This window comes from Catharus ustulatus, chromosome 25, assembly GCF_009819885.2.
Source record: "Catharus ustulatus isolate bCatUst1 chromosome 25, bCatUst1.pri.v2, whole genome shotgun sequence".
Lineage (NCBI taxonomy): Eukaryota > Metazoa > Chordata > Aves > Passeriformes > Turdidae > Catharus > Catharus ustulatus.
Window position 1 is genome coordinate 3,884,823 of NC_046245.1, and position 22,661 is coordinate 3,907,483.

Below are 22,661 nucleotides of genomic sequence, written 5' to 3' on the forward strand. Positions count from 1 at the left end.
TAGGAAATGGATTTTGGGATGCCCAGTGCATTCCTGGTCACTGCTGCAAACAGGGATTAACCCAGGGAAACAACAGGCTGGACATTGCCTGTCTGGGGAGGGCAAGGACGTGGCCACTGTAATGAGAAGGAATTGCAATAACTGATGGTGGAATTCCTCCACAGAAGTGGGGAAGGAAATGCCATTACCTGTTCCCCCACACGGTGTTTTGTGATCCCACAGATCCCATAAATGTATTCGAGATGCTTGCAAAAGCTTTCCCCTTCCCCTGGAGGGCGGGATCTTGCTGCTGCCCCGACAGCTTCCTCTGGGCTGACATCTGAGAAGGGCAAACCCCGCGTGCTCTGGCATTGGTATCAGTGTTCTGGAGTTGAACTTTTTATTCAGTTCAAAGATATTTTCATTCACAAATGAGCAGGTAAAAGAGAACATAAACCATTTTTTATGGCTTTTTTTTATTGTTCAAGCCTGGATTCCCATGGAGTGTGTGGAAAGCAGCTAATGCTGATTCAATGAGACAGCGTCAGAAAGGGAAATCTGTTCTCTGTGTGGAGTGCCCTGGGCTCCTCTGGGGGATTTTATTTCTTTTTTTATAATTGGGGAGAAGTGGTAGAAAAATGATGGTGGTGGAAGAATGGGGTGTCTGCAAATAATTTAGAGTACTGACATTAATTTGATTAAATGCAATTCAGGGCCATGTTAGATTAGCCTGCGGTGTTTTTCACTAACAGAACAGCCTTTCCTTCCCCTGCTCCTCTCTGTGTGTGCAGGCAAAACCAGGATAAATGTGGAGTTGAGGCCTTGGCTCAGGTTGGCTCACCTTGGCTGGGGATGTGAGCTGAGCTCGGGTCTCCCAGGCTGAGGACAGTTCCAATCCACATCTGACTGGATGTGAACAAAACCAGGTCTCCTTTGCTCTTCAGATCCTGGGATTTGGCTGTGGGCTGACATCTGCACCATCCTCGCTCTCACCTGGTACCTGCCCTGCTGGAGCACTGACATCTCTGTGTCCTCAGTCACTCAGCTCTGCCTGATCCAGTTCTGAATGGCCCAGCTTGGCACGCAGCTGCTGGTCCCCTGGGCAGCAGCCAGGCTTTGGACATGCTCTGGGAATGTGTCTGCCCCAGAGCTTTTTTCTATTTTCATATAGAACTTGTCATTTTATAGTAGCCATTCGGGGGAAACTGCACTGACACATTCTGGTAGCAGTTTGTACCCAGGAATGATCTGTGAGGAACAGGGGCCCACCAGAGACCCCTGCCAGGGTTTTACTGCCTCTGCTCTTGTTGAAACACAGCAAGAACGTGGCCTGACCACAGCTGGTGCAGGGATTTTCGTGCAGACTCAGGTGAGCCCTGTGTAGCTCATGCCTGGGCTGTGTCAGGCTGGAACTGGAGCAAGCTCTCCTCAGCTGGGCAGAAGCTCTGTGTGGCTGTTTCTGCATCTGGTCACTGCTGCCAGCCCCCAGGAACACGTGCCAGTGTCCCCAGACTGACTGTGCTGTGGGAATCACTTCATTCAATTAAATGAGTTTTGTTTGACATCTCCCCAGTGGGTTCTGGCTGGTCCTTGGGAGGTTCCCAAGGACTGTGCTTTATCCACCGTGGTAGGGGTGTTTGGGTTGCCTCTGGAAGGACACGGTGAGAGCAGAGGCATGCAGGGATCTGGGGTTGAAGGAAGTTTGAGGATCTTGGGAAATGGGGCAGAGCTGAGCCAAAGTTCCCTGGATAATAGGAATGGACTCCACAGGGAGCAAGAGAGGTTGGAGTGGATTTTGAGGAGCAAAGTGGGTGGACCAGAACTGGCAATTTAGAGGATACTTATATTTGATTCATTAGTAGCTCCAGGCCCCATAAACATTAAAAAAGCCAATAAAGTTGCAGTAATTTTTTTTTTTCTGTCAATAAAATTGCCTGAACTTGACAACCATGACCGATTCCCTCCATTGCCATTGTCACGCTGCCAGTCTGCATGGGGAAGAAAATTAAACAAAAATGAAGTGGCTGTGTGCTAATCTCAGATTTATTGTAGGGTTTTATGTACAAGCCCCTTTCCCCATCAATGCTCTCTGAAGAGCTGGGGCTTGCTCATCATGCCTGTGGGCAAACAGATCCTTTCCCCTGCTTTCCACTCAAGTACCCCAGCCTGCAGATGCTGCTAAGGGAAGGCACCAAACTCCACAGATCACAAGGCCAATTACAAAAATAGATTTACATGACCAAATGGAGTCCCCTGTTCTGAGATCTGAGTGTGCTGGACCCAGCTGTGAGCTGGACATGTCTCCATCTCCCACATCCAGGCTGCCAAAAGCAGAGCAGTAGCAGTGACAGCAGAATCTTCGACAAGATGCAAATTGTCTCGAATGCACTCAGGGGAAAAAGAAAAAGAGCTTTGTGTGCACTTTGTATGCACAGAGAGCCTTCAGCTGTCTCTGCTTGGGATGTCTGCAGGAGCCCTCAGAGTTTGGGAACGCTGTGTTTGGGTTTTGCATCTGTTGCTTTTGATAGACGAGTCCTGGTCCCCGTCCTGCCCGCGGTTGCCCGGGCAGGGTGCTCAGAGCAGCGCTGGCATCGGGGTCCATCCGCTGCCTGCACGGAACACTCGGTGCCTCGGGCCCTTCCTTAGCTGGAACGAGAGCATGGACAGACGCCAGGCTCTGGGGAAGAAGCAGCATCTGAAAATTGGGTAGTTAAGTGCCTGCAGAGTGTCCTGCTGGAGGAAGAATCTGGCAGATTTCGGCAGCGCTGCCTTTGGCTCAGTCACTTCGGGGTCACCTCGGTAGCAGGAGGGGATGCTGCCTTCTGCCAGGTAACCTCTGACTGGTTTTTTTTTTCCTTTAATGAGAAACCTGGAGCCTTACAGGCTGTTTAACTACAGTGCAGGCAGTGAGGTGTGACCAAAGCCATCCCTTTTTCCAAGAACTCGTGTCTCTGCAGGCAGATTGGCTGCACCAGCATGCCACAGGGCTCCTGGTGAGCACACGGGTCACTGGCAGATCCCTGCCCTCCCTCGGGGCAGTGTGGAGGGTTCAGGAGTGTCCCTCGTGGTGGTGTGTATTTGTGCCTCTCCATGGAGGGGGCTCAGTTTGGCTTGGAGGAAGCTGAAGGCCAAGTTGGGGGGATGAAGGCCCCTCTGACTGCCTGTGCCAGCTTGGATCCAGGGTGGGACTCAGCCTACCCAGTTTCAGGTGTCTGACTGGGCTGATGGTTCAGCTCTTTGAGCAACCAGAGTTCTCTGCCTGGAGCAGAAGAGTTCTGCCCCAGGTAATGCATTTCATCCCCTTTGCCCCCAGCCCAAGTGGGGGCTGGTTCCTGACAGAGCACATGGTGAGATTTTGGGATGAAGGAGCTGCTGGCTGTGCCTCACTGCCCCAAAATGTGGGTGACAGTGAGAGCTCTGGCCCAGGCCAGCCTTGAGCCTCCCTCACTCTGCTCAGCCCTGCAGAGCTGGAGCACCAGGAGGAAGATGCAAGGTAAAAGCATTTGTCACAAGGAATAAAATCGGAAACACGTCTTGGGAAAGTCTTTTTGATTCTAATTGGCGTCTCTGAGGCTGTTTCTGAAGGCTCCTGGAGGACTGGGCTGATGGCAGAGCACATCCCAGAGCCCTGCTCTCCTTACTGAGCTGTCCTCAGAGGACCTGGGGAGGAGCTGCTGGGAGCTGGGGCTGCTCTGTGCCCTCAGAGGGACACTGGGAGCACTGGGAGGTGGCATCTGCTGACCTGTGGCATGCACCAAAGGGACCCTTTGGCTAAAACCAAAAAGCAGCAGTGGCCCATGCAGAGCAGCTCTGCCCCTTGGCTCCTGACTCAGGGCATGTTGAGTGCAGACAGGTTTAAAGTCTGGCTGCTCTGTGTGGCTGGCAAAGGTTAAAAGATCTCCAGTGTCTTTGTATTTAATTCTCTCTTTTAGTGGCAGATTATTGTTTTCCATGGGAGTTGAAATCCAGATGGGTTTGAAGGACATTTCTCCTGCACCAGGGGCTGGAATGATTTGTTCGGAGCTGCTACGCTTTGTCTATCCTTGTTAAGTACCCAGAGAATATGGACTGCCACCAAGGGAATTTAATGTGACACATAAAAATAAGGAGTGCAGGAGAAAGCTGTAGGCTTCGCAGTGTTTAACTACCTTGTATCCTTGCTACAGAGCAAGCCATTTTCTTCGAATTTGAGATGCCAAAGGTGGGAGAACAACTGCTGCCCTGCCTTGGGGCTGGCACTGGTGCCCTGGGGGAGAGCAGAGCCACCAGCTCTGTGCTGCTCATGTGAGATCACAACCGTGCCAAAGGGGATTAGCGCCAAAAAGGGCTCAACACTGGAAAGTGAGCATGAGTGAAAATGTAAATAGGATCAGGAACTTGTTTAGTTTTTATACATGAAAATTATGCATTGCCATTGTCACAGCTCATTTAGCTGCTGACTGTTCCTGCTGTCCGGGTGGCATGAAGGGAAGAGGGCTGGCTGTGAGCTCTGCCCTTGCCAGCATCTTCCCTGCACTACCCCAGCTTCAGCCCTGGCTTTGGAGCCACAGAGCACCAAGATGTGCAGATCAAGGGAGCAGAGCAGGCCCAGGCACCAGGAACTGCAGGTTTCAGGTACCTGAGGTGTGACATGCTGTGGGCACTTCAGTCCCTCCCTGTTCCTCCCCCACACAGGGCAGTAATACTTTGCTTTCCAAACTTATGGGAGAAATCCCATCACTTGCTCTGGCCCTCTTTGTCCATTTCAAAAAGCCCTTTGGAAGCAATCTCTCTCTGGGAGACGAATTCCTCGCACACACGCTGCGTTCCTGCCAGGTGAGGTGTCTGTCAGGGGAGTTAATCCCCATTAATCCCTTCCCTCCTCCCTGGAGCCGAGCACACAATCTCCTGCTGTTACAGGAATGCACATTAAATGTGGTTCTTTGGCTTAAAATTCATGAACAAGAAAGGGGAGGGGATGTTTCCATCTTTCTGGTGGGATCCTGCTGCCCACCAGCCAGAGGTCACTGCCCTGGCAGCAGCAGCTGCTTGTGTTAATCACTGGGAGTTTGTTCCCAATCCAAGAGTGTTGCTGCTTGTGCACCAAATGGGCAGCCTGGAGCTTTCAGCAGCAACCTGCCTCTTCTTACTCACTGATTTTGTGCAGTTGAGGGGTTCATGTGATGTGGTTCCATCCTCTCACAGCTCATGGTGTGCAGTGTCACCGCTCAGGTGAGCCCCTGGTGTGCCTTGGCCTCGCTCACAGGGTGCGGGGTGCAGGGCAGAGGGGTCTGGCCATGGTTTGGTGTCCACAGGGACACTGGGGCAGCGGCAGTAGCTCTTCCCAGCACAATGGCCTTTACTGGCACAGTCTGTGAACTGGCTTTTGGGAAAACACGGAATGAACTCCACTCTGTGGGCTGCAGAGCCTTTTAGTCCTGACTTTTCTGTTGTTTAAACAACTCTCATACAAATAAATGCCTTTGTGCTGTGGCTGTCAACTCAGGCTCTGCTTTCCTGTCCCCTCCCAGCTCTCCAGGAATGAAATGTGTGGGATGTGACCCACCAAGGGAGGGGGAGGCAGAGGAGCCCCATCAGGGGGCATTGAGTGCTCAGCCTCCTCCCACCCACTGCTGTTTGCTAAATGACTAGTCTGGGCTGCAGGGCAGCTCTCCCGTGTGGCACAGAGATCTCTGGGCATCTCTTATCTCTGCTGTTAATTCCCTGTTTCCCTGAACAGTCCTCTGTGGCTGAGGGAAGAGCAGCTCCTGGGTGGAGAGCCATTTGCCATCCTGCTCTGCTGTCACCACACTGGCCATGGAAGTGGCAGTGATGCTGCTTGGCAGGAGCAGAGCAGCTGCTGGCATGGCCAGGAGCAAGGACACGCTTGGGAGGTGGCTGCTCTGGGACTGCATTTAAAGCAGGTAGCACTCAGCAAAGCACACGTGCTGAAATCCCACAAAAGTGTGGATGGGAAGGGGTAGGAAACCCTTGGTGCCCTTTATGGAGGGTGCCTGGCAATCTCACCTGCCCTCACCTTCCCTGCGGCCGGCCTTAATTGGGTTTCTCTTATAAAACCAAAATGTGGAACAGTGAAGCGCTGTCAGCACACACCTGCTGGGGCTCTCTGGGGAGCAGAGGGAGGCAGGGCCAGGGAGGGGGTGCAGGCTCCAGCTGGAGCCTTCAGTCACACAGCAGCGTGGCTCTGCCAGGCTGGGGAGACACGTCCTGAGCTCTGCCCAGGTAGGAGGGCAGGGAAGCAGGTTGGGACAGAGGCTTTCAGAGGGGGGTAGAGTCCGTGTGCTTCTGCTCTGCAGGGGGAAGGGGGCAGAAAATGGGGTTTAACAGCACAGTGTGAGGTGATTGGAGCATCTCTGGCCCTGCTGGGGGCTGGAGGAGACACCTGACCTTCCTCTGCTGCCAGGGAAAGCAGTGCAGGTTTTCCTGTGGCTGTGGAGGGAGGCTGAGCAGAACCCAGAGCCCCTGCTCGGGCACGGAGGAGGCTGGGGTTTGCCTGGGCACTGTTACAGGATGTTTAAAGCCTCTGTGTGTCACATCCCACGGGAAGTGGCTGTAAGCCATGCCCTGGAGCTAAAGGCTGGAAGCAGCTCCCAGAGCAGGGAGGGGAGGGCATTGCTGTTTGTGCTGCAGCTCTGCTCATGTCAGCCCTCTGTGCCCAAGGCTGGTACATGGGGCAGAGCTCCCAGCCTTGGAAGCCTTCCTTATCCTCCTCCTCCTCCTCGTGCTGCCAGGATGTGCTGGAGGTCAAGTCAGGAGGGTGCTGTAACTGTGTGATGCACACCAGTGTGGCTCCTGTTGTCCCCTGCTCCCATGTCTGTCCCTCGTGTCCCCGCAGGGCTGTAATGTCATGGAAGACCAGGACCTTCGGGATATCGGGATCGGTGACCCGCAGCACCGCCGCAAGCTGCTCCAGGCTGCTCGCTCCCTCCCGAAGGTCAGCACCAGCCAAGGGTGGGGAAACAAAAGCCAGACCCTGCATCTGCAGCCATGGAGGAATCTCTGGGGCTGTGGGAAGGGTTTGGGGAATGGCAGGGAGGAGGAGGAGGAGTACACTGGTCTTCCAGGCTGTGTGGATGGTGGTAGCTCCACACTGGGACTGTTGCTCCTGCCAGTCTTGATCCCAAGCACTTTCTTTGTTTGTACAGTGCTTTTGTTACTGGCTAGTGGAGATGGTGATGGCCTGTAAACTGATTTCCATTGACCCCATATCCCTTGGGATCCCAGCTCCTGCAGCTTTCAACACCTTTCGTGTGTTTTCACAGTTGAAACCTCTGGGCTGTGATGGGAATAGCCAGCCATCAGTTCCTGCATGGCTCGACTCCCTGGGGCTGCAGGATTACATCCAGTCCTTCCTCTCGAGTGGCTACAGCTCTATCGACACTGTGAAAAACCTCTGGGAGCTTGAGATAGTAAATGTGAGTGTCACCCCTCTCCTGCCAGGGCAGCAAGGTCCTGTTCCTTAGAGCTGGGACTGGCTGCAAGTCTTTCAGAGTAGCTGTGTGCCCATGGTGACCATGATCTCTCCCTGCAGGTGCTGAAAGTGAACCTGCTGGGCCATCGGAAGAGGATCATCGCCTCCCTGGCAGACAGACCCTATGAGGAGCCACCAGCCAAGCCACCACGCTTCTCTCAGCTGAGAGTGAGTCCCTGCTCGTGGTTCCCTGCCTGGCTCGTGTGTCAGTGTAGGCAGAAATCTTGCCATGGCCAGTGGTGTCCATTCAGCTGCTCACCTCATCCTCTCCAGCCACCCAGGCAGCAAATACTTGTGCAGGGGCAATCTTGCAGTGAGTGGGGCAAGATAATTCCAGCCCTTGCAAGTCAACCTCTGGATGCTGACCCCATGGGAAGGGTCAGGCTGTCCCTAGGGATCAGGTGCCTGCACTGGAGGGGTGCAGGGTACCACTGCCACCTCTGCCCTGCACAGATGGGAGCTCTGAGCCCACTTTCTTGCCCTTGTTTCCTGTTCAGAGATGTGGGAGCCTTCAGCAGGCAGGAGTGACCCAGCCCAGCTGGAGAGGGGCTGCAGCTGGGACTTAGTGTTTGATTGCACCCTTGGGATCCGGAGCCCTCTCCTGGCCCGGCTGGGCTGCTGAGAGCTCCTGCTCTCACTGCCAAATAACACTTGACAAGATGTGTGGATGTTGATTTTTGCTGCAGGAGTGGCAGCAGTTGGATGTCAGGCCCTTGTTATGGGGCTTGGCTGGGAGGGAAGCATCACATTCCCTGTTGTTCCTGAAAACTGGCTTTTGAGAGCTGAGTTTGGCAAAAGCTGCTGGGTTCAGAGCGACCCTGTGAGCTCAGGAATGGGGTAGCACGTCGTGCTGCCTCCTCCCAGAGATTGCTAATCAGCTTCCTGGAGCAGGAATTGGAGTGATTAGAGTTTACCATCCTAAACATCTGGTCCTTGCCCTGCTGCAGAGCTCTGCCCTCTTGGATTCCCAAGGGTTTCCAACCCAAACAGCCTTAACTGAAGCAAGCTGGGCTCTTGTGCTCTGCTTGCTGACAGGGGATTTTTTAGGAACTGGGTTCAAGTGTGAAAACAGAGAGAGTTCACACTGGTGCTGCACTGTGAGGGTGCCCAGTACAGAGCCCCTGCTCAACCCCCTGTGCCAGCAGCGAAGGATTTGCACCATGAGCTGGGCGAGACTGAAGGCAGCGGGGCTGAGGTGGGGAGAGGGCTGCTCTGGTGCGGCTCAGCTGATTGAGATGCTGCCCGGGGAGGCTGGCTGGGAGAATGGGCCATTTGCAGCATTTCCTGGCGCTGCAGCTGCTGAGCTCCAGCGCTGGCTGCGGCGCGGGGGGCGGGCGGACGTCAATGGCAAATCAAGCGAGTGGGCTGAATGGGACTAATGCGGCCACAGCTGTGCGAGGCTCTGGCTGTGCCTGCGGGCCCTGGGCGCGCTCTGGCGGCGGCTCCCGGGGCTCCTCTGCTGGGCTGGCTGATCATCATCACCCTCCAGTGCTTAGCTTAGTGCTTTAGGGGAGCCCACCCCTCTGGAATCACCTTGCCCCCAGCCCAGCGTGTCCCCTGCCCTCCTGGGATGAGCCTGTGGAGGCAGGGGTGTGCTGAAAGGGCTGAGTGCATGGCTGAAACCATCCTGGAGCAAATCAGGTGTCTCGTGCAGAAGAGAAAGGGTGGGATTGGCACTGAGGCAGGAGTCTGGCCCTGTTAGTCCACTCAATGTACCCCATGCCAGGCAATGTAGAGGGAATGATGGGGGCACAGCACAGCCCAGGCTGACTGGGGCCCTTTGTGGTTCTGCTCCTTCCAGTGCCAGGACTTGATGTCGCAGACGTCGTCACCCCTGAGCCAGAACGACTCCTGCACAGGCAGATCTGCTGATCTCCTGCTGCCCTCCGGGGACACTGTCAAGAGGCAGCACGATCGTGGCTCTGAGGTTGCTCCCTACGCCAGAGCTGAGCGCTACAAAGCACAGGTTAGTGGGAAAGCACAGGTTAGTGGGAAAGCACACGTTACTGGGTGCTTTTGTGTGTCCTGGGGCCCTCTGCACAGTCTCCCCCATCTCTGGAGCCAGGGAGGAGGGAGAATGATGCAGGGAGGAAGCTGGTCAGGCTCAACTTCCCTCAGACATTAGAGCCAGCAACTCCTTTATGCCTCAGTTTCACCTCAAAAATGGATGGCTCACACTTCCACCAGCACTGGCAACTTAAACCCATGTGCTGCCTCCACCCAGCTCCTGGGGCACTTGGCCATTGCCAGCCTCAATCCCATCAGCTCAAAGAGCCCTCCTGAGAGCTGTTCCAACCCAGGTTGAACCCCTTGTGGCTTCACCTCCGTGTTTCTGCCGTGCAGGAGGACCGTCGGGAGTCCAAGCTGACGCTGCGCCCCCCCAGCCTGGCAGCCCCCTATGCCCCTGTGCAGAACTGGCAGCACCAGCCCGAGAAGCTCATCTTCGAGTCCTGCGGGTACGAGGCCAACGTAAGTGGCTTTTGATTTGTGGGGGTGGCGAGGATGAGGAGGCTCTGGGGCATGGGGTCTCAGGGGAATGTCATTGCCTTGAGATTGGCAGGATTTAACATCTCTCCCTCCTTCACACAGTACTTGGGCTCCATGTTGATCAAAGATCTTCGAGGGACAGAGTCTACACAGGACGCCTGTGCCAAGATGAGGGTATGGAGACGCTGGGGGCTTCACTTGCAGCCTGTGGTGGATGATGTGGGTTGGGGAGAGCGGAGCTCAGTGGTTCCCCAAACCTCTAAGGGAGCCACCAAACAGGCAGTGCCACTGTCTCTGGTGAAATGCCCCTTCCCAGCATTGTTCCCAGTACCTGGAGGGTCTGTGCACTGGGACAGTGGGTGTTTTCACTGGGGAAGTGGTGGCTGGGTTCTCTTCAGGTCCCTGTCTCTTCCCCTCTGCTTCTACCAGGAACTAACTTTCCTCCTTCTGGTCCCAGATCCCCAAAGCTTCCTTTGTGGGTCTGGGGATCTCTGGGGTGGGGTGAGCTGGGGCAGGGCAGGGGTGAAGAGGGAGCATCCATTCACAGTTGGTCACTTGAATATTCTTGTTTCTGAAGAAATCCACAGAGCACATGAAGAAGATTCCAACCATAATCCTGTCCATCACATACAAAGGGGTGAAGTTCATCGATGCCTCCAACAAGGTGAGCTGTAGATGCCTCAGAGTTGGTGTCTGAAGGGACACAACCTACAATCCCACCTGCCTGGGGTCTGCAGGTCACTTTTTGTGGCTCCAGAAGCCACTGCTGGTCCTGGGGAGCTTCAGGGGCTGGGGGAGAATACCAAGGTGGTGATGATCACCTGAGTGCCAAAGGCTTGGCAGACTGGCTGCTTGTAGACCATGTTGCCATTTATTCCTGCCATGGGAGGGAGCTGGGACTGACCTGGCTGGGAAGCTGCCCTTCCCTGTCCCCAGGACACCCTCCACAGCCACTGTTTGCCAGGTGTATTTGCCATCCCCAGAAGGGTGACGGGTGCTTGTGGTTGACCCCGGCAGAATGTCATTGCTGAGCACGAGATCAGGAACATCTCCTGTGCTGCTCAGGACCCCGAGGATCTCTGCACATTTGCCTACATTACCAAGGACCTGCAGACCAGCCATCACTACTGCCATGTCTTCAGCACTGTGGATGTGGTGAGTGCATTGCCATGTCACGTCTCCCAGTCCTTTGTTTCATCCCTCAGCTTTATTGGCTAGTTACAGACTGCTCCTTTCCAGGGTTCTTTCACCCATTTTTACCATAAAGTAGTCTTGGTTCCAAATGCTTGTCCTTTGGACCTCTGTGGACAAAGAGAATATTTGTCTGGCTTCGTTACTGCCGTCTCCAGCACTGAATAAAGCAGGGCAGGAGCTTTCTCTCCTGGGGAATGTGCTGTGCACAAGCCCTTAACATGCTCTCAATTATGTTGAGCATAATGGGCTGGTTTAACAACCTTTTAACTCAGAGAGGGTAAAAGTGTGATTTGCTTTTATACTTGGGCAGAATCAAAATTGCACAAGACTTTTGGGCTGTTTTTCTTTATGCTACTGAACTGCAGTGCTGATAGGGCTTTACAGGTGGGCAGGGGTTCCTGGGCAGGGGGCCCTGGGGGAGGCAGCATGGTCCAGGCTCCCCCATATCAGGAGCTCAGTGGCTTTTCCAGGGACACAGCAGGATGTGACCAGCTCTGCCAAGGTCTGTGACCCCAGAGCAGCTTCTGAGCAAAGAGGGACTGTGCACAGGGTGATCTGACAGCTTTGTGTTCTCTGTGTTCTCTCAAAGAACCTGACGTACGAGATCATCCTCACGTTGGGTCAGGCATTCGAGGTCGCCTACCAGCTCGCCCTGCAAGCCCAGAGGGCAAAGCCTCTGGGTGCTGGAGCAGGAGAAATGATTGAAACAAAATCTTCCAAACCAGTGCCTAAACCACGAGCAGGCATGAGGAAATCTGCGGTACGTGGGTGCTGGGCTGAGCTGGGGGTGCTTGTGAGCAGCACACCCCTACACCTCCCCCGGGTGGTGGGGGGAGCCCAGACATGGTCCAGGTGCCTGTCCTGCTGCTGGCACTGCAGGTCTGTGCCTGTGTCAGTTCTGCTGTGGGGCTGGGGCTTCTCCTGGTAGTGGGAGGGCAGGCAAAAGGTGGAAATAGCCCAGGTGGGAAGGGGCTGTACCAACCACAAGCTTCCATGTGCAAACCCTGCAGAGCTGCAGTGAGATACATAGGTGGCCTGCAGTGCGGGATTTGCCATTGCCAAAACCAGCCAAGACTGGAGCTGCTGAGGAGCAGGAACTGCTACACAAGCCACTGCCTTCCTTTAATGTCTCCTTTTGTCTGTGTTCTGCTTGCTCCCCCCGCTCAGGTGCCGCTCCCTCCCGACACCCGCTGTTGTTACTGTCACACCTGTACAACACACCGCCCCTCCTACCTGCCGCTGCAGTCTGTTAGTCCTGGAGCGAAGGTCTTTACCCTTCTTCCTGCCATCCTCCCTTCCGAACCGGCCCGGGCTGCCTCCCCATTTCCTGTATCTCCTGCTGTGTCCCCGTGTCCTGCCTTGCTGTTGTTCCTCCCCCTGCTCGTTCTGGCCCATGCTGGGGGTTCGGATGAACCCTGGGGATCTGCCGCTCCTGCCTGCCCCCACTGATGCAGTGTGGCAGCTCTCAGCTAACCCAGCTCCTGCTGGGGTGGTAACAACTTCCCTGTGGCACCCTGATTTAGCAGGACAAGAGGAAAGAGCCGTGCTTGGTCAGGAGGGTAGACCACGTGGGAGCTCACCTGCCAGGAGCTGTCTCCCTCTGTCCCATTTCTGTAGCGCTCCGTTTTTCATGCTTGCTTGAGATGAGCAAAGCTGTCGCTGATAGTGACAGGGACTCGCAGCCTAATGCAGGGAGTCATCTTGGGGTGCTGGGTTGAGACTGACATGGCCAGACATGTTTTAGTTATGAAGGACTCAAATGCCTTCCCAGTAAGAGCTGCTTCCTTGCACACGTGCACGGTTTTGGGACGGGCTATAGGCGGGCAGGCGCTCCGTGCTTAGTCCCCACTCATTCTGTCCCAGAAACACGCCTGTCCTAAGATGCCCTTCCTCTCCTTTCTCTAGCTGGATCCCCCTGAAGTGGACCAAGACTCCCAGTCTCATGCCAGTGTCAGCTGGGTCGTGGACCCCAAGCAGGACTCCAAGCGGACCCTCAGCACTAAGTATGAGACCACTATCTTCTAAAGCAAACGCCCGCGTCCGCCCCGTCTAACCGTGCCTTTGCGATCTGATCTGTCTGCTCTTCTAAACTCCCTCTTCCTCCAGCTGCTCGCCCTGAGCCCGCGTAGGCACCGCGTCCAAGGCAGCAGCACTTAGGAGACTGTAGACTTAAACGGCTTTTGTACCTGATCGCTGCTGAACACTGTGAATCTCCTTACTCGGAAACAAGGGTAACGCGCTGTAGCTGCCCGCGAGGCGGGAGGAGCAGAGAGGGCAGGCTGCCAGTCGGAGATGTGGATCCAGGAAAGCCGCCCACTGTTTTCACGTCTTCCCCCCTCGCTCTGGCACTGTGAATCCCTGGGGCAATGTGATGCTCCCCAGGCCTTTTTTTTCCTATCTCACCTTGTCCTTGGACTGATGGAGACCTCTTGTCTCTACGGTGCACACACTCCCTCCTCCTAGATCCTCTTCTTCCCGACTGAGCCACGGCTGTGTACTGTTCAGTGAACTCACCTCTCCTTCCCTGCAGCCGAACCGACACTAACCACTGTGATGCTCTCTGCAAATAACACACGGGCACTTCCATTTCCTCACGGCCACCCTTGCCCGCAGTCTCCCTCCTCAAAGCCCAGCGCAGAACTTGCTCTGGGTGGTGGGAGAGCGTTGGTTTGGGCTGGGTGTGATGGTTCCCACTGTGAGCTCTGTCCCCTCGGATGTGAGGGACAGTTGGTTGCATGCATTTCAGTCCCTTGTAGGTTTTTCTTCCCCTCGTAGTCCTTGTGTTTACACTCACCAGACTTCTCATGAGTGCTGGTGTAGTTCTCACCTGGCAGCCTGTGGTTGAACTTCCAAAGGCACATGTTGTTGTTAGCCCCGGGCTGGGGAGGGGAGGTGTCAGCTGGACACCACAAGCAGCACCAGCAGGGAGAGGTCAGGGAGCAGCCCTAGATTATTTGCCCCTGGTGTTAGGGCCCAGCAGCAGTTTGTCTGAGTTCTGCTGTGGCTTTGGAGCTGCTGCCTCAGATCTTCCATTTCCCCTCACCTGCAGTGAAATCTGATGTTTCAAAGTCCTTATTTAACTCTTTCTCAGGAATGAGTTTGATCTCCCAAGTCATTTGCAACTTAATGGCAAATGGACCTCAGGCTGAGAGCTCAGCTAATGGGAACCCAGTGAGAGGACTAAAAGTAAAAGTGTTGTCTTAAAGCAAAAAGAAAAAAAAGAAAAAAAACACAAAGGAAAGCTCAGTCTAGTGGATACATTTCATTTCATATGCCACAGAGGCCCCTGACACAGAGTCAGCAGAGCCACCCTGCCAGCCCAGGCCCTGTGGACAGCAGAACGTTGCTGTGCCTGAGGTGCTCTGGGAGGTTGGGTTTGGGTTCCATCAGCACTTCTCCAAGCTGTAAGAGTGCCCTGAAGGTTTCTATGTCCCTTTAAGAGAAGCTCAGTCCCTGGTGTGGGTGGCAGAGCAGTTTCTGTGTATAGGTGTTCACCACGCAGCTGCCCCACATCCACCCAGTATCAGAGGGTCTGAGCTCTTCACCTCCCCCTGCTCTCAGCTGGGAAGGGCAGGTCCCCCCACACCCCCTAAATCTGGGTCATGAGAACATGTGCCTTTCTAAAGGTGACCAAACCCAGCGGGGATCACAGCCAGCCCTGCCCAAACCGCGCCGCTGCCGCTCTGTGTCCGCAGCCCTGACGGTTTTTTGTGTCCCATCTCCGGGCCGTTGGCCTTTCCCAGCACGTGTTTTTGTATGGCTCGGAAATTCATTCCATTATCTTCCTTTCTGTTTGCCTCTGCGAAGCTGAGCTCCAGGCAGCCGTCTCCTACCACGGGATGTAGTGGCGGGGCAGAGACCTGGGACGCAGTGGCCTCCTGACATGAAGATCATCTCCCTCTGGCACAGGTGGCTGCCTCGGAGTGGGTGCGTGGCTGCTCGGTGAGGGCTCCCAGAGCAGAGGGGGGAAGGGACCCATCCTCCACCGAGGAAAGCCTCTCTCCATCCCTAGCGAAGGAAAACTCGAGACTCGGAGGCCGAGAGTGATGTCGCCTTTTCTAGTTTGAGACAAAACGTCTTTCGACCCGTTTCTTTTTTAACAAAGGGACACAAAGCAAATCCGGTTCACGGTTTCAATGTAGCGCTGCAGCTTTTTCGTGAGGGAAAAAAAAAAAACAAACCACAAATTTTTATTTACTGAGAATCCCGCAGTCCGGCGAGGAGCACGATAGAAAGTCTTAGCAGGGGTGTGGTGTGTGCATTTCTGACGGTACTTGCTCTGCTTCAGCTCTGGGTGAACAGGAGAGAACGCCAAATTCTTGGAGATCGCTTCCTCCCATGTGAGAACCTGCTGGGGTAAGTCTGCATCCTGTTCTCCAAGCCACTCCACGCTTTTGTAGCAAATGGAAGCAACTTGAAGAAAAAGAATCTTCAAAGGATCGTTCACCCCAGAGCAGCTGTGGCCAATATTCCCGATGGTACAAAGCTTCCTTATCCCCCGAACTGTCGTGTTGCAATACTTGACATTTCTATGGCAAGGACCCCGTTTCTTCCCGTTTCCGCACTGAATTCCTGGGGATGACTCCCTGCTCCAGCCTCTGTGCACCTGTCTTGTTTTTAAATGCAGTTATGCCCTGAAGGGTTGGGGGTTTTTTTAAGTATATTCAATTGTGATTTAGCACTTTTTTGATACTAGCTCATTATTTAATTAGTGCAACCGTTTCAGAAGATGAACAAATAAGGAGTTAAATTTTGGGCATTACACTGAAACAGTCCAACCCCAAGGACAAACCACATCAGCCTGAGGGTGGCTTGGCCCCATCTGAGCCCAGTGTCCCCAATGACACCACCTCAAAGGTGCTGTGTGCTTGCTTTTATTCCAAATTACAGAGTGTTTCACAGTGGTTTGGGCTGTGACTGACGTGTTTTCAGACTGTTCCCCTCTGGGGAGAATGTTCAAATGGTTGTGATTTGAATTCTTCAGATGCAGAACGTGGCGCAGCGCGTCTGTCGTCATCTCGTCAGGCCCTGGCAGGGCTGTGGGACCTGCTGCCACATGGGAACGCTGTGCCCAAGTAATTCCTGTTTAACTCCAGTTGCTGCTGTATGTCAGGATTTCCTTTAGTCTCTCTCACCAGTGAGGCTGGGAGGGAGGTGAACCATAATCCCGAGGGCACAGACCTGTAAAGGATTGGGAAGGGGGAGTGGAGATTTTGGGTTAAGCCGATGAATTTAGGAAACCTAACATTCCTTGTTATGCACATTTTGCAATTCATACTGGTGTAAGTGTAAATATTTGGTGTGTTGGCAACAAGTCTTTGGTGAGATTGCAAATTGAACCTCTGCTTGGGAGGAGGGACACCTTTCCTTTCTGACACGTGAGCTTTTTTGGAGGTTGGCTTGGAGGTGACGTGGTGATGAAGACTCCAATCTTCAGGCACTGGGCTCGCTGACCCTGGTGGTCCATTCCAGCCCCACGTGCAAACCTGTGGTTGTCTTTAGTGATCCATTCTTTAGCCAGATACTCCCTTTCTCACCTCACAGACAGAGCAGTTGTTTTGGCAGTTCAGTGTGGTGGGGTCTCTCGAGGGACTCGGTGCTGGAGACTGACCCTGGGCAGTGCCACTTGCTGGCTCCTGGCCACCCTCACCCACCCACTGTGCAGTATTCAGGCCCTTCCTCCCTGCAGGGTTTTTGTGCTATCTGGAGGAAAGTGCCCCAAATTTCTGGTGCTGATCATGATATTGCATCCAACTGCATCTGCTGTATTACCTGCCCAGGAGGAGCTGGGGCTGCCCTGGGCCTTGTTCCTCTCTTTAAAGACAGATTGTGTTTCACAGACTTTGGTTTGTGGGCTGAGCCCTCACTCATGGCTGGCAAAGTTGCCGAGTTTTGTCTTTCTTTTTATAGGAGGAGATTATTTTTTTTTTCAAATTGAAGATGCTTTATCCTTTTTTTTATTTTGTGTTTACAAAGAAGAAAAAAAACAGCGCTAATCTTAGCTGTTCAGCTGACTTTAACCTTGCTTTGGGAGTGTTCTTTTTAGAAGAAATTATGCAACTTTTTTGGGGTACACGCCTGTCCCCCCTCCCAGGGAGAAGATGCAGCACCTTCCAGGCTGTACCTGTAGTGAAGTCTGTACCCTCAGGAGGCTGCTGAGACACAGAGCAGATGCCAAAAAGCCCCGAACACGTCCCGTTCTGTGTGCAGCTGAGGTGGAGCCAATGCTTTAATGCTCCTTCCACCCACCTCAGAAGTTTGCAGCAGCAGCAGCATTTCCCTGGCTCCACTCAGATCCTCGTTTTGGAGCCGGCACAGCGCTCACAACGCTGTCGTGTTGCAAAGGGTCTCCTTTTTAGATCTCATATTGATATTACCTTAATTTTTATTTTTTTCCCAAAAGAAAAGTACCTGTGCTGTTCTCGCTAAGTCAACCCAGCTCAGACATTTTTCTTAGCCACAGAAGAATAACCTGGGATTCCCTGACAGGGCAGAGACAGTCGAGTTCAGTTTGCAATGTGGACATTTTTGCTAATTGTGATGTATGGCAGTGGGGCTGATTTGTAATACAAATGTTATTTAATCTGTCTGTATTTTGATACTTGAATTTCCTTTTATTTCCTGTATATACAATTGTTAATCTGTTCAAATTTGTCTGAATTTTAAACATCTTGTGGTACCAAACATAACCAATCTGTGCAACAACATAGACTGACCTCACTACAACAAGGCGAGATTGTAAATATTCCTGGGCTTCCAGCAGTCGTTTTGTTGTTTTCATAATTGTACAACTTAGAACAGACTGAATTAATAAACAACCTTAGACACACGTGTGTGCTGTTGTGTGTGGCCCCAGTGTTGTGCCCAAGTCCTCCTGGGGGTCTGTGTCAAAGCAGGGCAGTTCTCATCCTGCAGGCTCTGGCTGGGGGAATTTGGTTGAAGCTGCTCTTTCTACAGTCAGTCATAATGATCCAAACATTGAATAATATTATTTTGAGACTAATTTATGCGTAAAATCACATCCAAATGTTCTGTTAAAGACAGCACAAGGGTCTGCACCCATTGTGGGTGTGTTGTACACGTGATGGAGGGTTAGAAAAGCTCATTTTTACCCCCACTAATGCACATCTGCAAGGACTGTGTCCCTGGGAGTTGTCATGGACTGGGGATAGCCACTGAAATCCCTTTTTGCAGCACAGCAGCGAGTGCTTGCAGTGACACCAGCACTCATTTGGGCAGCCATAGTTCAGAACATTTACCCAGCAAAGACCTGGGGCTTGCCAGGAACTAGGACATTTCAGTATGTAAAATTAGAGCAAGAAATCCAGACATTTAAATACAGGTTAAAGTTCAGATTTTCATGTCAAGTAAAATCTGGCTGATGTGAAATGCTAAATACACCAGGGATTGCTAAATTTATACCGTATGTTCCATTTCTAATAACAAGGCAAGTCAGGTTTTCAGGCTGACATGAAATACACTGAGCTGGTTTAATGGTTTGAAACACCATGAGGTTTTATCCCTTACACCTCAGCAGAGGTTACAGGCCCCAGGCAGAATGAACACCTTGAGTTAAAAAGGCCTGATCTGCACTGCAGCTCAATGAGCTCCACAGCCCCTTGCCTTCCCCACCAAATAGTGACAGGTTTTTGAGGAAAAAAGATTGCTACTTCTTCTATTTGAGAGGTTTATTCAGATCCTGATGTGCCAAGGCTCACCTCTCACTGGTCTTGGTGGAGTTGTCAGATGGATTTCTACAAGCACTTCCAAACCTGCACCCAACTTCCAGCAGCTCCTCCTGAATGGAACCAAGGCCCTTTGGGAAATCTTTTTGAGATTTGAGTATTGTCCATCGAGGAAAATTAAAAGGCTAAGAAGGGAATTAATCCACTGCCCTGTAGGGAGGAAAAGTATGAAAACAAAAAATCATTGGTCAATCAGTAGAAATCTCCTGAGAGAAGCTTCCTCAGGCAGCCAGGAGTGGATGAGGGGAAGCCCTATTGCAGGAGGATGCTGTAGGAACCAGGAATGCTCTGGAGGGATGCAGATAAACCAGGATCCAGCAGGAACCCAGGTGACACTGTAAGGTGGCACCTGAGAGCACTCCAGGATCAGGTGTACTCACCTTGCTTTCTCTTTGTCACACATCCAATTTCTTTCACACAGGAAAAAGCCACATCAGTGACTTGTGGTGTGGAGGGGACAGAGCCCGGCCAAAATCCTGCAGAAGGTGCAGAGACAGCACAGCTGTTTGTGTGTCTTTATGAAGAAAGCTGTGAAGGTATTTGAGCCCTTCTACCTCAGGGAATAATTCCCTTTGGCCAGACTCCCAGCAGAGCAGATCCATGGATCCTTGGTTTAGCAGGAGGTGACACCTGGCTCTGCTGTGCTGCTCTGGCTGTGGGGTGGGGGCTGCTGCCAGGGGGCTGCTGCTGCTGCTCAGCCTCTCTGGGGTGCTCCAGGGAAACACACACACAAACACACAAACAAACACACAAGATGTTTGCAGGAGCAGCCTGGTCATGCTCAGCCAGCAAAAAGCAGGTTTGGGGCCCTGCAGGCTGAGGGGATTTGTGTGTGTGGGAGGAATAGCAGGGTAAGGCAGGGACTGCTTACACTGACACACAGCACTCCAGGAACTGGTACCCACAGAGTGTTATACTGGATGGAGGATTTCAGCCTCCAACAAGGAGCTTTAATGAAGTCTGAGGAAGGAAACAGACAACTGTAGAGAAATCTCTGCAGGCTAGGAAGAAGTCTACATCAAATGCAGCTTTTCCTTTTTAAATGGGCCTCCTAACTGCATTCCCTCATTCCTCACAGGATCTCGGAATCCTTCAAATTTGTGAGAGTTCCCAGTTCCTCCTGGGAAGGCTCTCAGCTCTGTTTTCTTCATGCAGGAGCAGAGGCACTGTGTGAGATGTGCACTGACAGTCCTTGAGGGAGGGATCCACGAGGCCTCTGGCATTTCTCTCATCTGTTACTGAACAGGTGATGAAAGCATCAGGTTTGGAATACCCAGGGTCCATTTAGTGCTTCAGTAGCTCCTGCAGAAGGAGCATCTTTCTCCTTGATTTCCTAGGCAGCTTTTCCAAGAGCTCCTGGAATTTCTTCCATTCATACTGGACATAGAGTGAGTGTAGCAGGTCTGGATGGTGACATTCAGCAAGTCCAAAACCCCGAAAATCTCCTCCATGAGACAATGGATTGAAGGTGCGGTAAATGCTGTAAAATGGGGCTGCTTTGGAATGCTGAGAGAGTTCATCAGATGCATCACTTACCCTATCTTAGCTGAGGGGTAAAAAGAGCACAGCACTTCTCAGAGAAACCCTCTGCACCCTCATGAAGACCAACAGAATGTTTCTCTAGCTAGTGCTTGTTTCTGCAGTGTCAGTCACTTAAACAGCTCTTGAGCCGAGACGCCAACACCTCGGAGGAGAGCTCCTCTGCAGAGTCTGCTTTGTTCATGTCACAATCACAGCTCACACAGCTGGAGCCTCTAAATCTTCCCATATTAGTGACTCATACCTGACACTCATCAGATTTAAGAACTTCTTAGTAAATCATGAAGCAATGAATAAATAAAACAGCCTCCAACTTTTTTTTTTTTTTTTTGCTTATTCAGGAACCATCTTATTTTCTTGATACCTCTACAGTCAGACCCAAACCCACCATCCCCATTCTCACATTTTTTGCTAGGAGACAGAGAAAAGCCAAGCCTGAATATATAGATTATTTATATTTATATTTATATTTATATTTATATTTATATTTATATTTATATTTATATTTATATTTATATTTATTCACACAGACCTGTGTGGGAGAAGCAGTCCAAAGTCACTCTAAGGACAATTTCAGGCACAATGGTCCGTGTGGAAATGTCACCAGTGACTGTCCAGAGCTGGCTCCAGGACAGAACTAGGGCATGGCTGGCTGCAGAAAAGCAGGATAAAAGTAAGGGAAGGAACGCGAACCACAGCATCGAGAGGTAAAGGGGCTTGAAAGCATTTATTGAGCAGCTTTTGAGTGAGAACGTGCAGGTTTGTGTACAGACAAATCGCGTCTCCTGAGGGTGTGAGGCGACCCGCGATCCCCGGCGCGGGGCTGACCCCTAGTGCCGGCCTCATTGAATTAACACCGGGCACCGAGCGAATTAGCACCGGGAACTGAGCGAACTAACACAGGGAACTGAGGGAATTATCACCGGGCACCGCCCTCGGCCGCTGCCCCCGCCCCGGGGTCCGCGCCCACCCCCAAAGCCGCCTTCGGGCCCGGCGGGCCGGGACTCTCCACAGCCGCGCCCCCCTGCCCCGCGAATGGGCCGCGCCAGGCGCCGTGCCGAGGCGGCGCGGCGGGGCGCTCCCATTACAGGCGGAGGTGGGGAGCGAGGGGGGCGACGGCCCCGGCGTGAGGCGGGTCCGGGCGTCGCGCTGAGGGACGGGGCGGCCGCGGCGGCGAGACCCGGAGGTAGCCGGGGGTTTGGCATCGTAACTCGGCCCTGCCATCGCACCCCGGCCCTGCCATCGCACCCAGACCCTGCCATCGCACTCCAGAGGTGTCGGGGAGCAGCAGGGAGAGCTGCTGGCCGTGTAGCCACCGTAGCATCCTTCCTCCTCCCTCATTCCTCTGAGTTTGTCCCTTTTCCTTTCCAGAAGGAAGGGCCTGACTCCAGTCACCTGCTGTAACCTCTCCTGCACTTCGCTGGGATTGGGGTTAAATCTTTCACAGGGCAAATCCACAAACCCTGGCACACCCTTGTGTGCCAATAAACAATTTGCCTTTTTTTCTCCCTCGCAGCAGTTTTCCACCCTTCTTAATTTATTTCCTCAGCATCCATGACAGCTGCCAGCCAGCACCTGCGGCACTGAGGGATTACAGAGCCCTGAGGGCCACAGGGCAGGGACAGGGGATGGGGATGGGGATGGGGATGGGATGGGGCTGGGATGGGGATGGGGATGGGGATGGGGCAGCTGCTCAGAAGCGTGGGGACAGCTTGTGAGTGGGAAAGCAACTGGGCATGAGAAACAAAACCAGTAAAGCTCATCATGAGACCTGCCTGGCCCAAATCCTGCCCAGGAATTTCCCTCGGTGCTCCTTGTGCAGCTTTGTGCAGTGCCACACCCTTTTCTGATCCTCAGCTTGCCATGAGGAAGCTGAAGATGGGGAAATAGCATTTATAGAGAGTAGAACAGCACAGCTCCTGAGGGGGCTGCAGTTTGCTCTTGTCTCTGTTTCAGAGCAGGGCCCGTTGCTTCCAGCCTATAAATCCTGATCCCAGAGGAGGCAATTGTAAGTATTTAAATATATATGCATTTGCCCTGCATTAATTTCCTTTCCCAAGTGACTGGTGACATGAGGGATTGTAATAGCAGAATGTATTTTTAATGCATTTCCTGCAGATTTCTGCAAGGCAATCTAATTCCTGAGTGGGTTTAACTTGCCGCAAAGGCAGAGGACTTCGGGAGCACTGGTAATAGGGCTGGGTGGTTCTTTTAATCTAGTGTTTTAATGAGCTCCATCCATCTCT

General features: G+C 52.8%; 1 protein-coding gene across 8 annotated transcripts in view; it reads left to right on the forward strand.

Annotated features, from left to right (window-relative positions):
- ANKS1A (ankyrin repeat and sterile alpha motif domain containing 1A) overlaps positions 1 to 17,960 on the forward strand; it is a 76,474-nt gene extending 58,514 nt beyond the window's left edge. For 4 of the 8 annotated variants that reach the window (XM_033079993.1, XM_033079996.1, XM_033080000.2 and 1 more), the window contains 11 exons: positions 6,815 to 6,913; positions 7,242 to 7,394; positions 7,511 to 7,618; positions 9,252 to 9,416; positions 9,794 to 9,919; positions 10,040 to 10,111; positions 10,515 to 10,601; positions 10,955 to 11,092; positions 11,721 to 11,891; positions 12,299 to 12,397; positions 13,037 to 17,960. In XM_033079993.1, coding sequence (XP_032935884.1) covers positions 6,815 to 6,913; positions 7,242 to 7,394; positions 7,511 to 7,618; positions 9,252 to 9,416; positions 9,794 to 9,919; positions 10,040 to 10,111; positions 10,515 to 10,601; positions 10,955 to 11,092; positions 11,721 to 11,891; positions 12,299 to 12,397; positions 13,037 to 13,156 — 1,338 coding nt within the window. In that variant the 3' untranslated portion in view covers positions 13,157 to 17,960. The remainder of the gene's footprint in view (positions 1 to 6,814; positions 6,914 to 7,241; positions 7,395 to 7,510; positions 7,619 to 9,251; positions 9,417 to 9,793; positions 9,920 to 10,039; positions 10,112 to 10,514; positions 10,602 to 10,954; positions 11,093 to 11,720; positions 11,892 to 12,298; positions 12,398 to 13,036) is intronic. The other 4 variants (XM_033079998.1, XM_033079999.1, XM_033079994.1 and 1 more) reach the window with 3 other exon arrangements.
- Positions 17,961 to 22,661: the final 4,701 nt, after the last annotated feature.